General features: G+C 38.5%; 1 protein-coding gene across 4 annotated transcripts in view; it reads right to left on the reverse strand.

Annotated features, from left to right (window-relative positions):
* The window catches only part of cdc42bpb (CDC42 binding protein kinase beta (DMPK-like)), a 206,776-nt gene that overhangs the window by 51,570 nt on the left and 142,557 nt on the right, over positions 1 to 12,649 (reverse strand). For 2 of the 4 annotated variants that reach the window (XM_043697465.2, XM_043697464.2), the window contains exons 17-23: positions 9,669 to 9,793; positions 8,001 to 8,106; positions 6,776 to 6,924; positions 1,980 to 2,077; positions 1,757 to 1,836; positions 1,123 to 1,173; positions 373 to 396 (exon numbers count right to left, since the gene is read on the reverse strand). In XM_043697465.2, coding sequence (XP_043553400.2) covers positions 373 to 396; positions 1,123 to 1,173; positions 1,757 to 1,836; positions 1,980 to 2,077; positions 6,776 to 6,924; positions 8,001 to 8,106; positions 9,669 to 9,793 — 633 coding nt within the window. The remainder of the gene's footprint in view (positions 1 to 372; positions 397 to 1,122; positions 1,174 to 1,756; positions 1,837 to 1,979; positions 2,078 to 6,775; positions 6,925 to 8,000; positions 8,107 to 9,668; positions 9,794 to 12,649) is intronic. The other 2 variants (XM_043697466.2, XM_043697467.2) reach the window with 2 other exon arrangements.

Here is a 12,649-nt window from a genome sequence, read left to right on the forward strand (position 1 = left end):
TACTTTTATTCACATTTTGAAATGCTTTATATTTTACAACTCAGAACTTGTACAGCTTAGCCATAGATATACAACTAACTACCCACCTCAACCACTAGATGACTGTGTTATCTTGCTCCCTGATGTATAGCTACTGGACTTCGGCTCTTTTTTAAAAATAATAATTTTAGACTAGTTCATTAAAAAGGACATTATTTGACATCTCAGTCAGCACTTTTAATTGAAGCAGTGTGTTCTATTAAGGATGGTGTAGGTTTATCCTAAGGGACTTAATAGAAGGGGGCACCCCTTCAATCATAATCTATTCTTAAACTTTCACCTACAACTGACTAAAGAATGGATGCTCCAAGGTACTGTAAAATATTTCCTTACATGTTTGTTCTTTATAAAGCAGGGCTTGATGGAAGATATCAAGTTTGAAAAGGGTAGGCAGCAAAAGAAGAATCATTGAGACAGTACGTTAAAACAATATTTTAGACAGGATTGAATGGCACATCACCTAGCTTCTGTAAATCCCAACACTAAGATACAGACTACATGTCAAAATGGTTACAGTTTTATAAGCTTGGGAGTTCAAATAAGTACCTCTTATTGGAATCAGAAAACAAGAGTTGATGGTCAAATCCAAAAAAGGTTTGATCTTTTATCCAGTAGAGATCAAAACGCTACCTGAACCTTTGCTTAAATTAGTTATTCATTTAATTGGTTCCACCAATTGAAATCATCAAGTATAATGATAAGGAGCACTTCAAAGAATTCATCCAATTTTATTTGAACTCCAAATATGGTTAACTGGCATTGCAATTAAACAAATCTTTGCAGAAATGCCAACCTACATATTTAGTAGACTGTTGAATTGTATTATGCTTTGGACAAAGGAGGATTATATTTTTACCAAACACAATTGCAATCATTATTGCAGCTTGAAGAAATTGTGAAATTTGGTGATTTGAGTACTTTGAAAACAAGCAATTTTCAAACATTAGCAATAGTAATGGTAGTTTCATGTAAAGCTATAGCAGAATTAATTAACAAGGAATAAGGAAGCACAACTAGCTTAGAGAGTGCCAGATTAAGTAAGTGATAACAAGTTAGGGTGACAAAGCACACGCACAAACTTACTTCTTCCCAAAACGCTAGGAGAGATGATGTAGACGAAGAAGAAACAGAGCCCTTTGTACAACAGATATGAGAAAAATACACTTAGTGAATTCCCTTTTGCAAATTCAAAAGTATAATAGGAAACCATCTCTCACAAAGAGATTGGTGCACTTGGGTATAGCCAATTTGTTTGTAGGAACACCTTCATTTGTTAAAAAAGACCATATGCTTTATAAGCTTTTGAAAGATGCCTGGAATCAGCATAATGTAATGCCACAAAGTGTAGAATTAGCAATATTTTTCAGTTGTAAAGATGATTAGGGATTACAGCTCAAAAAAATGGAATATGGATTGAATCAACTGGTCACAAAAATGAGCAGATTCACACTTATTTCCAGATATCTAACTGGCATTTCCTTACATCTTTTCAGCATATCAGATTTTTATCTACAAACCATGACAGTTTGCTTTAATAGATTGGAAAACATATTCCATTTATATATGGCAAGGCTGTCAACTTCATGTAAAGCTGTTTTGCTGTCCTATCTTATACTAGATACTATTATAATTTCCTCCCAGCTAAAATAAAATTTACAAACATGCACATCGAAACACTTCTAGAGTTTGATATTATCACTACATAATCAGCACTTACTTTAAATCCCAAGTCATGTGGAATTGGAGAGGTGTTAAAATAATCAAAAATAGAATCCTGAAAATCTGGAAGTTTGAGACCTATCAAACAAAAGAAAAGCATAAGCATGAAACATGACTTGCTTTAGGACAATAAAACTAGCCATAGAGATTTTACAAGTCTGTTTTGAAAAAGTATTTAAACTGTAATTATAGTTCATAGTAAAACTGTTGCTATCACTAACCTTTTTCTGTTCTGGCTTTACTTTCTTCTAATTCTTTCTTTAGATTCTGGATTTCTTCTACAAATTTCTGATTCTTGCCATCTGCCTCCTTCAGTTTACTGAAATCAAATTTTCGAGATGGAGATAGAATACAGAACATCAAGATGTATTAATAAAAATGGTCATACATGGCTCAAAAATTTGCCAAAGGTTTTAAACATAATATTTTTAAACATTTTCCAGTTACCAAAATCAGGAAGAGGATTCATAGGTTTTCATTTAAAAAGCACCTTATTACATTCCTGAGACATTCCTATATGCTGTATGTGCAAAGTAGCATTGCTTCAAGGCTATACAGCATTGTTCTATGTACACATTCTGCAGTCAATTTCAATGCAGCAAGCATTTACAAGCAGCCAATCACACAAATTAATCAGTCAACAGTAGTAGTAGTAGTGGTTCAGGGAAATCAAAGCTTCTGTTTAATATTTACAGGACAGTACTTCGGCCAGTGCAGCATTCTCACTGCAGTATGCTGAAGTTATAATCTCCTTTATGGAAAGAGTAGTCTGAATGTGCAACTCCCTATTACAGTTTGCTGTTTAGATACTACAGATAAAATGTAAAAAGTCCAATTAATTTAAAGCAGATCTTGGCCTATTTACTTTAAATTAATTACATTTGATTAAATTTAGTTACATTTATACTTTTGGGCTTAAAGTAGTTATTGGTATTAGATTAAAAATAATAAATATGCCAAACAAACCCTTGAGCCTGCACTGACATTTACTTCAATAAGGACTGCTTACTTAAATCATTTCCACTTTCTCATTCTGCATATCCACAAGTTCCCTCACATACAAAAATCTTGAAATATACTCAATTGTATAGTATTTCCAGACCCTGGAGTAGAAAATTCCAATGATTCACAACTTTGAAATGAAAAAAATTCTCCTACTAATTGGCTGACGACTCATCTTGGGAATATATTTCCTCATTTTAGACTCTCCAAGTAAAAAGGGGGGGGGGGGGGCAGTTTATCATCGTATACCCTGTCAAGTCCTTTAAGATTTGTCCACAGCCTTCGTTAACCATTAGGTGTATTGTTTACTGTTTAAAGGAAGGAGTTGAAATTCAGAAAGTGCATGGATCAATATTCACCAGGATGATAACAAGAATGAGAAATTGTACTTGTGAACAGAGACAATGGGCTGAACCTTTAGGGTGGTATATTCCTCATGCCCTGACTGAAAAGTCAGTTGTCAGCTGCTCATCTGAAAACTAGCTGCCCCATCATGAAAAATTGTTTCAGAATGGGACTTTTACCCTGAGAGGAAGTACCACTCTAAAGACTGCTGAACAGTTTGATTTAATAAAAACAGAACTGCAAACGCTGGAGATCCAAAAGAAAAACCGCCAGTTCTGATGAAGAGTCACTGGACTTGAAACATTAATCATGTTTTCTTCTCAAAGATGCGGCCAGAGCTGCTGAGTTTCGCCATTAATTTCTATTTTTGTGCTGAACAATCTGACTGACTAGCAGCTCAGTTGTCCTAGGTGTGCTCTGATTCAGCAATGGCCACTGATGGGATTACAGGTAGTTATTGGGTAAAATGACTGGTAGAACCCAGACTGATAAGTAAGTTTGTAATTTTGGATAGGCCTGGCTGGTAGATTCTGGCAAGTAGACAAGGATGAGAAAAAATGACAATGTTTCAATCATAAGGCAGAACATGTCTTTGAACTGTGCAGGGAATGCCTTGAAGCAGGTACTTTCTGCTCAACAATGTCCTGTGCTTTAAAATTTGCTGAGCCAATTGCCCTGCCTCGGTCTTCCAGTGATTAAACTAAAACAGTGGCAAAAGCACTTAAGTGGCCAATTAGGCCTAAGGACTGGTGCACTATCTGACACTTTCCCTTCTGTAATATGGGAGAACGGTCAGGAGCAATCGAGTCCAGTTCACTGTGCACATACTAAGTACGAGGCAGTGATTCACTGCCCATTGCAATTCCAAACTGCAACAAGGAATCCCAAAGCCCAATTTAATCTCATTAATTTGGACATTTCCCCTTGCCCCGCAACTCCCTCTGCTTGAAATTCTTAAACACTTTCCTCTTAATATTATAAGTTAATGTCTCCTTATCGCCGACAAATCTCCAATCAAACTGAGGAGACAAGATTGGGTTTGGGATACTCAGAAAATAATCTAAGTAACTTAAGTTTCGTTTAAGAACTAATATTTCATCTCTGATTTCATCCTAGTCAAAGCCTGCAATATGGAACATTAATTCCCTTTGTATAATAAGCACACTCTTAACCATGGCATAAGCACTGCCTTGTAAAAATCTTAGAATGTTTAGGATGGATGTTAATAGATTAAGAGTCTAGAACTAGGGAACAAAGGAAAATGAATTAGTCATTTAGAGTGCGGAGAGAAAACATTTCTTCAAAGATCGCAAATTATTGGAATTCTCTGCTGGCCTGGCAACATCTGTGAAGAAAAATCAAAGTTAACATTTCAGGTCTGGTGACCCTTCCTCAGAACTGATGGTAGCTAGGAAAATTTTGGTTCATAGGCAGAAGATAGGGGGTAAGGAGTAAACGATAGGTGGGGATAGAGCCCAAAGAGAGAGGATAGACAAAACAGTCGATAATGATCCAGGTGTGAGGGAGAATAGACGTTAAAGGAGACTGTTAGTCGCTAACAACAAGTTGTGTATAATGGCATACTATGTGATAAGTCCTGGTGTGTGGGGTAGGGGGCTAGGACATGGGGGAGTTCAGGCCCTATAATTATTGAACTCAATATTGTTTCTCGAGGGTTGTAGATTCCCCAAGAGGAAAATGAGGTGTTGTGCTTCCAGCTTCATTAGAGCACTGCAGAAAGCCTGAGACAGAGATATTGGCCAGGGAACAGATGGTGGGTTAAAGTGACAGGCAACTGGAAGGTCAGGGTCTTTTTTTGCAGCCAGAACATTGGATGACTGCTTTGCAGAGCAACTGTCTATATTATGTTTCCTCATGTAGAGGAGACCACATTGTGAACAGCAAATGTGGTAAACTGGAATGTGAGAAGAGCAGGTAAAGTGCTGCTTCACCAGGAAGGTACATTTGGGCCCTTAGATACTGAGGAAGGAGGTGGTAAATGCACAAGTGTTATACCTTCAGCAGTCACAGGGGAAGGTGCCGTGGGGCCGAGGATGGGGTGTAGGAAGTGAAGGAAGAGTGGACCAGGGCATCCCGAAGGGAATGGTCCCTGTGGAAAGCGGATAAGGGAGAGAAGGGGAATAGGTCTAGCGGTGGTAGAAATGGCGGCTACTGACCTTCTGGATGTGGATGTTGGTGGGATGGTAGGTAAAGACAAAGGTGAGTCCTATCACTGTTGTGGGAGGGAAGACAGGAGGTGAGGGTGGAAGTGCGGACATAGGTTGGACATGGTTGAAGGCCCTGTTGACAATGGTGCTGGGAAATCCGCAGTTGAGGAAAAAGGTGGACAATCCTTGTCGAAGGTGGCCTCATCGGAATAAGCGACTTAAATGGAGGAACTGAAAGAACGGAGTCTTTACAAGAGACAGGTGTGAAGATGTAAATTCCAGGTAGCTGTGGGAGTCGGTGGGTTTATAGTGGAGATTTGTGGCTATTCTATCCCCAGAAATGGAAACAGAGATATCGATGAAGGGAAGGGAGGAGTCAGAGATAGAGCAGGTGAAAGTGAAGGTGGGGTCGAAATTGGAAGCAAAATCAATGAACAGTTGCAGATGAGAGAAGCAAGCAGCACTGATGCTATCAGAGAAAGAGTTATGGGTGGGGGCCAGAATAGAATTGGAACAAGAAATGTTCCACACACCCTATGAAGAAACAGGCATAACTGGGCCCATGTGAGTATCCAGGGCCTCTGGCCTGAAGAAAATGACAGGTGTTAAAAGAGAAGTTGTTGAGGGTGAGAGTGAGCTCGGTCAAGCAGAGGACGGTGGTTGGGGACGGTTCAGGCCTTTGCTCGAAGAAGCAACAGAGAGCCCTGAGTCAGTCTTGATGGGGATGGATGTATAAACGGTTTGCACATCCATGGTAAATAGGAGGCGGCTGGAATGTGCAAACTGGAAATTCTAAAACTGGCATTAAGTGTCAGAGGAATTACGGATGTATGTGGGCAGGGTCTGGACCAGGGAGAAAAGACTGATTAAAGATGGGAAGATATGAGGCCTGTGGGGCAGGAGCAGGCTGAAACAATGAGTTTGCCCATGTAGTCTGCCATTACACACGTTGGCCACTAAGTCTTCATTACCAGCTATTCACCTTCCCAGCCAGATTGTTATAATCTCCTGTATCTGTCCAACTGTCCTTCTCTCTATTTAGGCTCTATCCCTACCTTTGGTTTGTCCTTACCCCCTCTCCCACCCTGTCTTCTACATATAAACTGTACATTCTGAGGAAGGGTCACTGGACCCGAAACATTAACATGAATTTCTCTTCACAGATGCTGCTCGACCTGCTGAGCTTTTCCAGCAGCTTCTGTTTATGTTTCTGATTTACAGCATTCGCAGTTCTTATGGTTTTTATCAGAGTTCTCTACCTTCCCATTCTAAATTACTTAGTGTGTAAACTTTTAGTTCAAAGTCTAGTTCCAGCAAGTATTGAAGAAACTGTGTTTACTAGTCCTTTGATTTAGGGAAACTAGATTATTGAATGGCTAAAGATGACATTTGTGGAGGCCTATTCAATTAGGAGCAATGCCACAAGAAATAAATAGCAGTGCTGCTGAATAGATTTAACAAAAGTGCAGTACGAGGAACGAGTTTGATAATTAATATCATACCTCTCAAATGCCATATTAGTGGCTTTCACTCTACTTAGCTCTTCCTGTACCAGTTGCTTAGCACGTATTTCTGCTTCAAGAGCAGACTGTAACTCTAATCTAGCTGACATATCCAACTTTGCACTGCGTCTCACTTTCCACAAAGGATCCTGAAAGAATATGATCAGACACAGGAAATTAACATAACAACTTGTCTGAAAATGTTAAAAACTTGGCGGAGTTACCAGTCCTGAAATTACGAGGGGACTGAATTAGCTCAAGTTTGAAATATCCTACATTAATAATATCTAGCATCATTAATGGCCATTAAGAGTTTGGATTCTCATACTAATAAATGCTTGGAAATACAAAACTTAACTATTGCTTAATGATTAGAAGTTGAACCTTTTCATCTTGTACTTATCAAAACCAGAATTAAAGTAAATGGTTAATTGTTCCTGCTGCAGTACCTTGCCAATTATGGCCAAACCAATCAGCACCACCTCATTTTGTATAAAATGTTGCCTCTTTTTTCAAGTCTATTCCTTGTGTCCTAGTTCTGACAAGTGCAAGATGTAACCCTTCCATTCAGCAATGTTTAAGATACTCACATTAAGTAAATTCTAAAACATGATTGTGGCACCACTGCTCACTTCTTAAATGCAAGGAGTGTGGAAGCTATATATAAATATATACATACACATAAAAGATACATACACAGAGCATTAAGTGAGGCTGCCCAAAAATTAGATGCTAACATGGTTTATATTTGTTGAACTTGACCACTCCATTAACAAAGTAAAATCAAAATGATGGCACATTTCCCTCAGGTTGTAGGTAACCAGTAGCTAATAACAATGTGCTATCTTTACCAGAAAGATTTATTGCTACTCTGTAGTTGTAGTGTTATACAAAATTAGAGATTTATCAATTAAATTTACCAAGTTTCGCAAATAGCAATACATTGATTCTTCAGAAATTGCTTCGCGAATGTATTGATGAAGCAGGCCTAGAGATTAGTTGTTAATTGACATAGAAAGATAAATTTGTTATTTTGTTCAGAGGTTATTCACTCATAAATGGCGCTTTGCCTTAAAACCTATATAACCCATATCAAGACTTGCACAAGACTGCAAGCGAATATTTCTAATACAAATTACATCCATTAATTTGTAGTAAAAACAAAGTTAACATGTATAAAGGCGAAGCTCAAACAAACAAGAGTAAATGACTATTACAATCATACCAGTGTTCTTGAACCTAGACTAGAATTCCGCAGTGATTCAAGTTCTTCTGTCATCTTGGATGCCAGAGCCTGTAAGTATCCTCTTGCGTCTTTCTCATCACTCACCCTAACAGCATAAAATATAAAAAGGCTTTGAAGATCCTTAATTACCCATAAGTTATTTTACACTGACAATTTTGGAAACAGGGTCTAATAGGAATGGGATGAGACTCGTAATTCAGAACCCCAGGTCAACGTTCGGCAGATGGCGAAATTTGAATTCAGCAAATATCTGTGGAATTGAAAGCTGGTCTAATGGCAACCACATAATTGTTGATCACATTTAAAAACATTGCGATTCCCTAATCCGATTAGGAAAGGAAATCTGCCACTCTGTACCTAGGTCTGGCCTGTGTGTGACTGCAGATCCACAGTAATGTGACTGACAACTGCCCTCTGGCCAGTTAGGGATGAGCATAAATGCTGTCCAGGCAGTGATGTCCACATCTCATGAACAAATAAAAATATTCTTCTGCAATCTTGTATTATGTTCTTTACTCCATCATTTTATGCTTGTTTTATATAGTTTGTAATTAGCCATTTGGTTTAAAAGTTTTAAAGTTGTATACTCTATTCTAAAAAGCATTCAACAGCAAATATAATAAATTGCTTTGTGTTATGGACAAGGCTATACCCCTCAAAACATTTCAAGAAGGCGGCCCAGACCTTAACTTGGTTAGTTGTTTTAAGCAGATGTAAATGGATACTCCAGGAGAAAATTAGCTGGTCAAACCACCTAGCTTTAAACAAAACAGAATTTATTTTCAAGATTACTGAATGAAACACAAACAACAGAAAACAGAATACCGAATAACTTAACCTCTCCAAAAACCCAACAGATCATCCCAACTTAATGATACTGTTCCAAATACTTGCAACCATCTTCATAAACACTCCTTGGCACAAAATGTAAAATCAAAAACAGGGTCTTACAGGATTAGAAGTCAGAGAGGAAGTGCCAACAGCTTTTCCCCCCCACCCCCTCCCTCCCCCCATACTACTGCTTAAAAAAAAGTAAACCATAGTAAAGTTGAGTTTGGAGAATTGGCCACTCCTTTTTCATTTTACAAAGTTTTTTTTAAAACTTGAAAGCCTCTGCCTGAGGCAGTATCTGTTAGCTATGATCAAATTGCCCCTAAAACCCTAGAACCCCAGAATCTTCGGAGTTTGTATCATTTACGACCTCTAAAAGAAAAACCAACTGCATAAGCTTGTTAAAGGAGCAGCTTTGTCTCATTTGTTAAATATCAGAATTTTTGAAAACAAGACTCTTTGAAATATTTTAATATTCTGCCTCTAGATTGTATTCAACCTCCAACACCCTTGACTTTCTTGTCAAAAATCTGATCTAACTCAGCTTTGAACATACTCAATGACCTGGACACACATTCTTGGGAAATTCACACATAATTAAGGATTTATGGGGAGCTGTTTTTAAAATATTTGAAAATACAGAGTGCTAATAAGTGGCAGTCATTTGTACACATGCAAATAAATGATTTCTTGCTTTATAATAAATACACAATACAAGATAACCTAGTAGTACTAGAGAAACCAGAATCAATCATCGAAATGACTATAACAGTAGCAGTAGATAATTCTATTTGTAAAGGAATCTTAAAAACATACCATTGTATAATCTCTGCAATCTGAGCTTCCCAGTGAGCCACTGACTCTTTTCTTGCTGCAAGGTCCTGCAATTCATCTTCAAGTCGTCTGTTCTGCGTTGTAAGCTTATCCACAAATGTGCACATCTGAAAATCAAAAGCTAAAAATTCTAAATTGGGAATAAACAAATACTTCCAAATGCATTGTTTGTGAATACTTCAAATAGAATATTATAAATTAGCATCGAAATAAAATATTTTTTAAAGCCTAGTAAATGTTTAAATCTTTGAGAGCTCAAACACAATTTGATTAAACAACTAATAATACCATAAGAAACAGTAACAGGAGTAGGCCATTCAGCCCCTCGAATCTACTTCACCATTCAACTGGATCATGGGAGATCCAATACTTTCCTGCATTTTTCCATAGCACTTGATTCTCAGACTGATCAAGAATTTATCTGTCTCAGCCTTAATATACATAAGGACTCTCTGTGGCACGCAGTTCCAAAGACTCTCGACCCTCGGAGAAGAAATTCCCCCATATCTTAGTCTTAAATTTGGAACCCTTAATTCTGAGACTATGCCCTCTGGCCCTAGAATCTCCCATGAGGGTAAATATCCTCTCAACATTGACCGTGTCAAACTCCTTAACAATCCTTTTTTGGTGAGATCACCTTTCATTCTTTTAAACTCCAGCGAAGAGATTCCCAACCTGTTTCGCCTTTGCACGTAAGACAATCCCTCTATAACAGGGATCATCTGCGTGAACATACTCTGAAATTTTTCCAATGAAATCATATCCTTCCTTAAATAAAGGCACCAAAACTGCTCACAGTACTTCAGATGTGGTCTCACCAGAACCTTGTACAGTTGCAATAAGACTTCCCTACTCTTATACTGTAACTTCCTGAAATAAGAACTAATATTCCATTAGCCTTTCTGATTACATGCTGCAGCTAAATCTAACTTGCTTTATTTCATGCACAAGTACCCATATGTCCCCCTGTATTGCACCTTTCTGCAAATTTTCTCCTAAATAATATTGGGCTTTTATTCTCCCTTTCAAAATGTACAACTTCATATTTTCCCACGTGATACTCCATTTGCCAACATTTTTCCCACTTACTTCAGCTATCAACATCTCCTTGTAAACTTTTGCAAATTGTCTTTGCCTTTATTTTACAAATTTGGTTTCAGTACATTTGCTTCTTTCCTCCAAGTTATTAATATATAGTAAACAGCTGTGGCCCCAGTACTGCTCCCTGTGGAATTCCACTTGTTCCACTTGTGTGGAAAAAAACCCACCTTATTCCCACTTGCTGTTCCTTGCCCTTTAGCCATTCTCTTTCAATGCCAATATACTAACTCCAACATTGTAGGTTCTTATCTTATGGCTTATCCTTTTGTGAGGTACTTTGTTAAATGCCCTCTGGAAGTCCAAATACAACACAGTCATTGTTTCCCTTCTGTTCACTCCAGTTGTTAGTTCATATGAGTTTACAACAAATCAAACAATATTTTTAAATAAAGCATACAAATGCCTCATTCCATCCTTATCCAAAGTCCGAGCATGAACACTTTCCAGCAGGTAATGCGGAACAACAATCAAGACAAAGAAACCAGGCTGATGTTCTTGTTCGAAAACCTACAACCATTAAGTACTGGGCTCAGTTGCTATGACCAAACAGATGACGGGTCCTCCACCTGAAACACGGTGTGGAATTTAGTTCCTGGGATGGAGCTTCCCTTACTGGTGGCAGAACCAGTGTGAATCACATGTTGCTCCTGTACACTGGGGCAAATCTTTTTTAATTTCAACAAGGCACCCGAGTGGCTAGTTTCAGCTGTCATCTCAAATTATATCCCCAATAAGTAGAAATCCAGCCCTGAAGACTGCTGGCCAACAGCTCACCATTTCTGGCAGTGCCACCAGGAGCAATAGCTACAGTGTGGAATGGTTTAAAGCCTGTACTAGGGATACTGTTAGATCCATAAGGGGCAGGATGGGGATTGTAGGGAGAGGGCGGTTGGAGTAGACGGAGTATATAAAGTAGACGATTGATCAAGGTGGTGACAATCAACCAAACAAACAACCAACCACACCACCCTCAAACTTCCTGATGCTGAGCACCTTAATCAGAGACCTGTACAAATTACCTTTTATCCAAATTTTATTAAATTTCCATTAAATACTTGCAGGCTTGAGGATAATTGGCTCTAAATGGCTCATTGGTGAGTCTAATTGACATCTCACTGCCAGTGAGCAAAATTTTAATTGCCTTACCTCTCAACACTAAATTAAGGACAGTGTTCCTGGTCCCAGAAATCAGATGTGGGTAATTCCTATTCAGTTCTCTCAGCTCCCTCCCCCGTTTATGCTCCCTCCAGTGGGTCACAATAATCATCTTTCCATTGATGCTGCAGACTTGCTGAGTACTTTCAGTATTTTCGTTTTTTTTACTTTAGGTCCAATTACTGCAGTGCTGAGATGAACAATCTTGCGTTTTATCCACCAATTATGCAATATAGATAATTAATATAAACATTTTGAATCCTTTATAAAAACGTTCAGCTAAACAGTCAACACTGTTGTGGGTCGACAACATTATTGTCGACAATGCTGTGACTACATTAGATTAGATTCCCTACAATGTGGAAACAGGCCCTTCGGCCCAACTAGTCCACAATGACCCTCCAAACAGTAACCCACCCAGACCCATTTCCCTCTGACTAATGCCCCTAACACTACGGGCAATTTAGCATGGCCAATTCACATCTTTGGACTGTGGGAGGAAACCCACGCAGACACGGGGAGAATGTGCAAACTCCACATAGACAGTCGCCGAAGGCTGGAATCAAACCTGGGACCCTGGTGCTGTGAGGCAGCAGTGCTAACCACTGAGCCACTGTGCTGCCCAATTGTTTAATAGTATTGATCTTCCAATTATTACAGATCATCTATATATTCAGTACACATCATATATACCATAAACAGAATAT

Source organism: Chiloscyllium plagiosum, unplaced genomic scaffold (assembly GCF_037043375.1).
Source record: "Chiloscyllium plagiosum isolate Xiang-an unplaced genomic scaffold, Cpla_swu_hap1 HiC_scaffold_8, whole genome shotgun sequence".
Taxonomy (NCBI): domain Eukaryota; kingdom Metazoa; phylum Chordata; class Chondrichthyes; order Orectolobiformes; family Hemiscylliidae; genus Chiloscyllium; species Chiloscyllium plagiosum.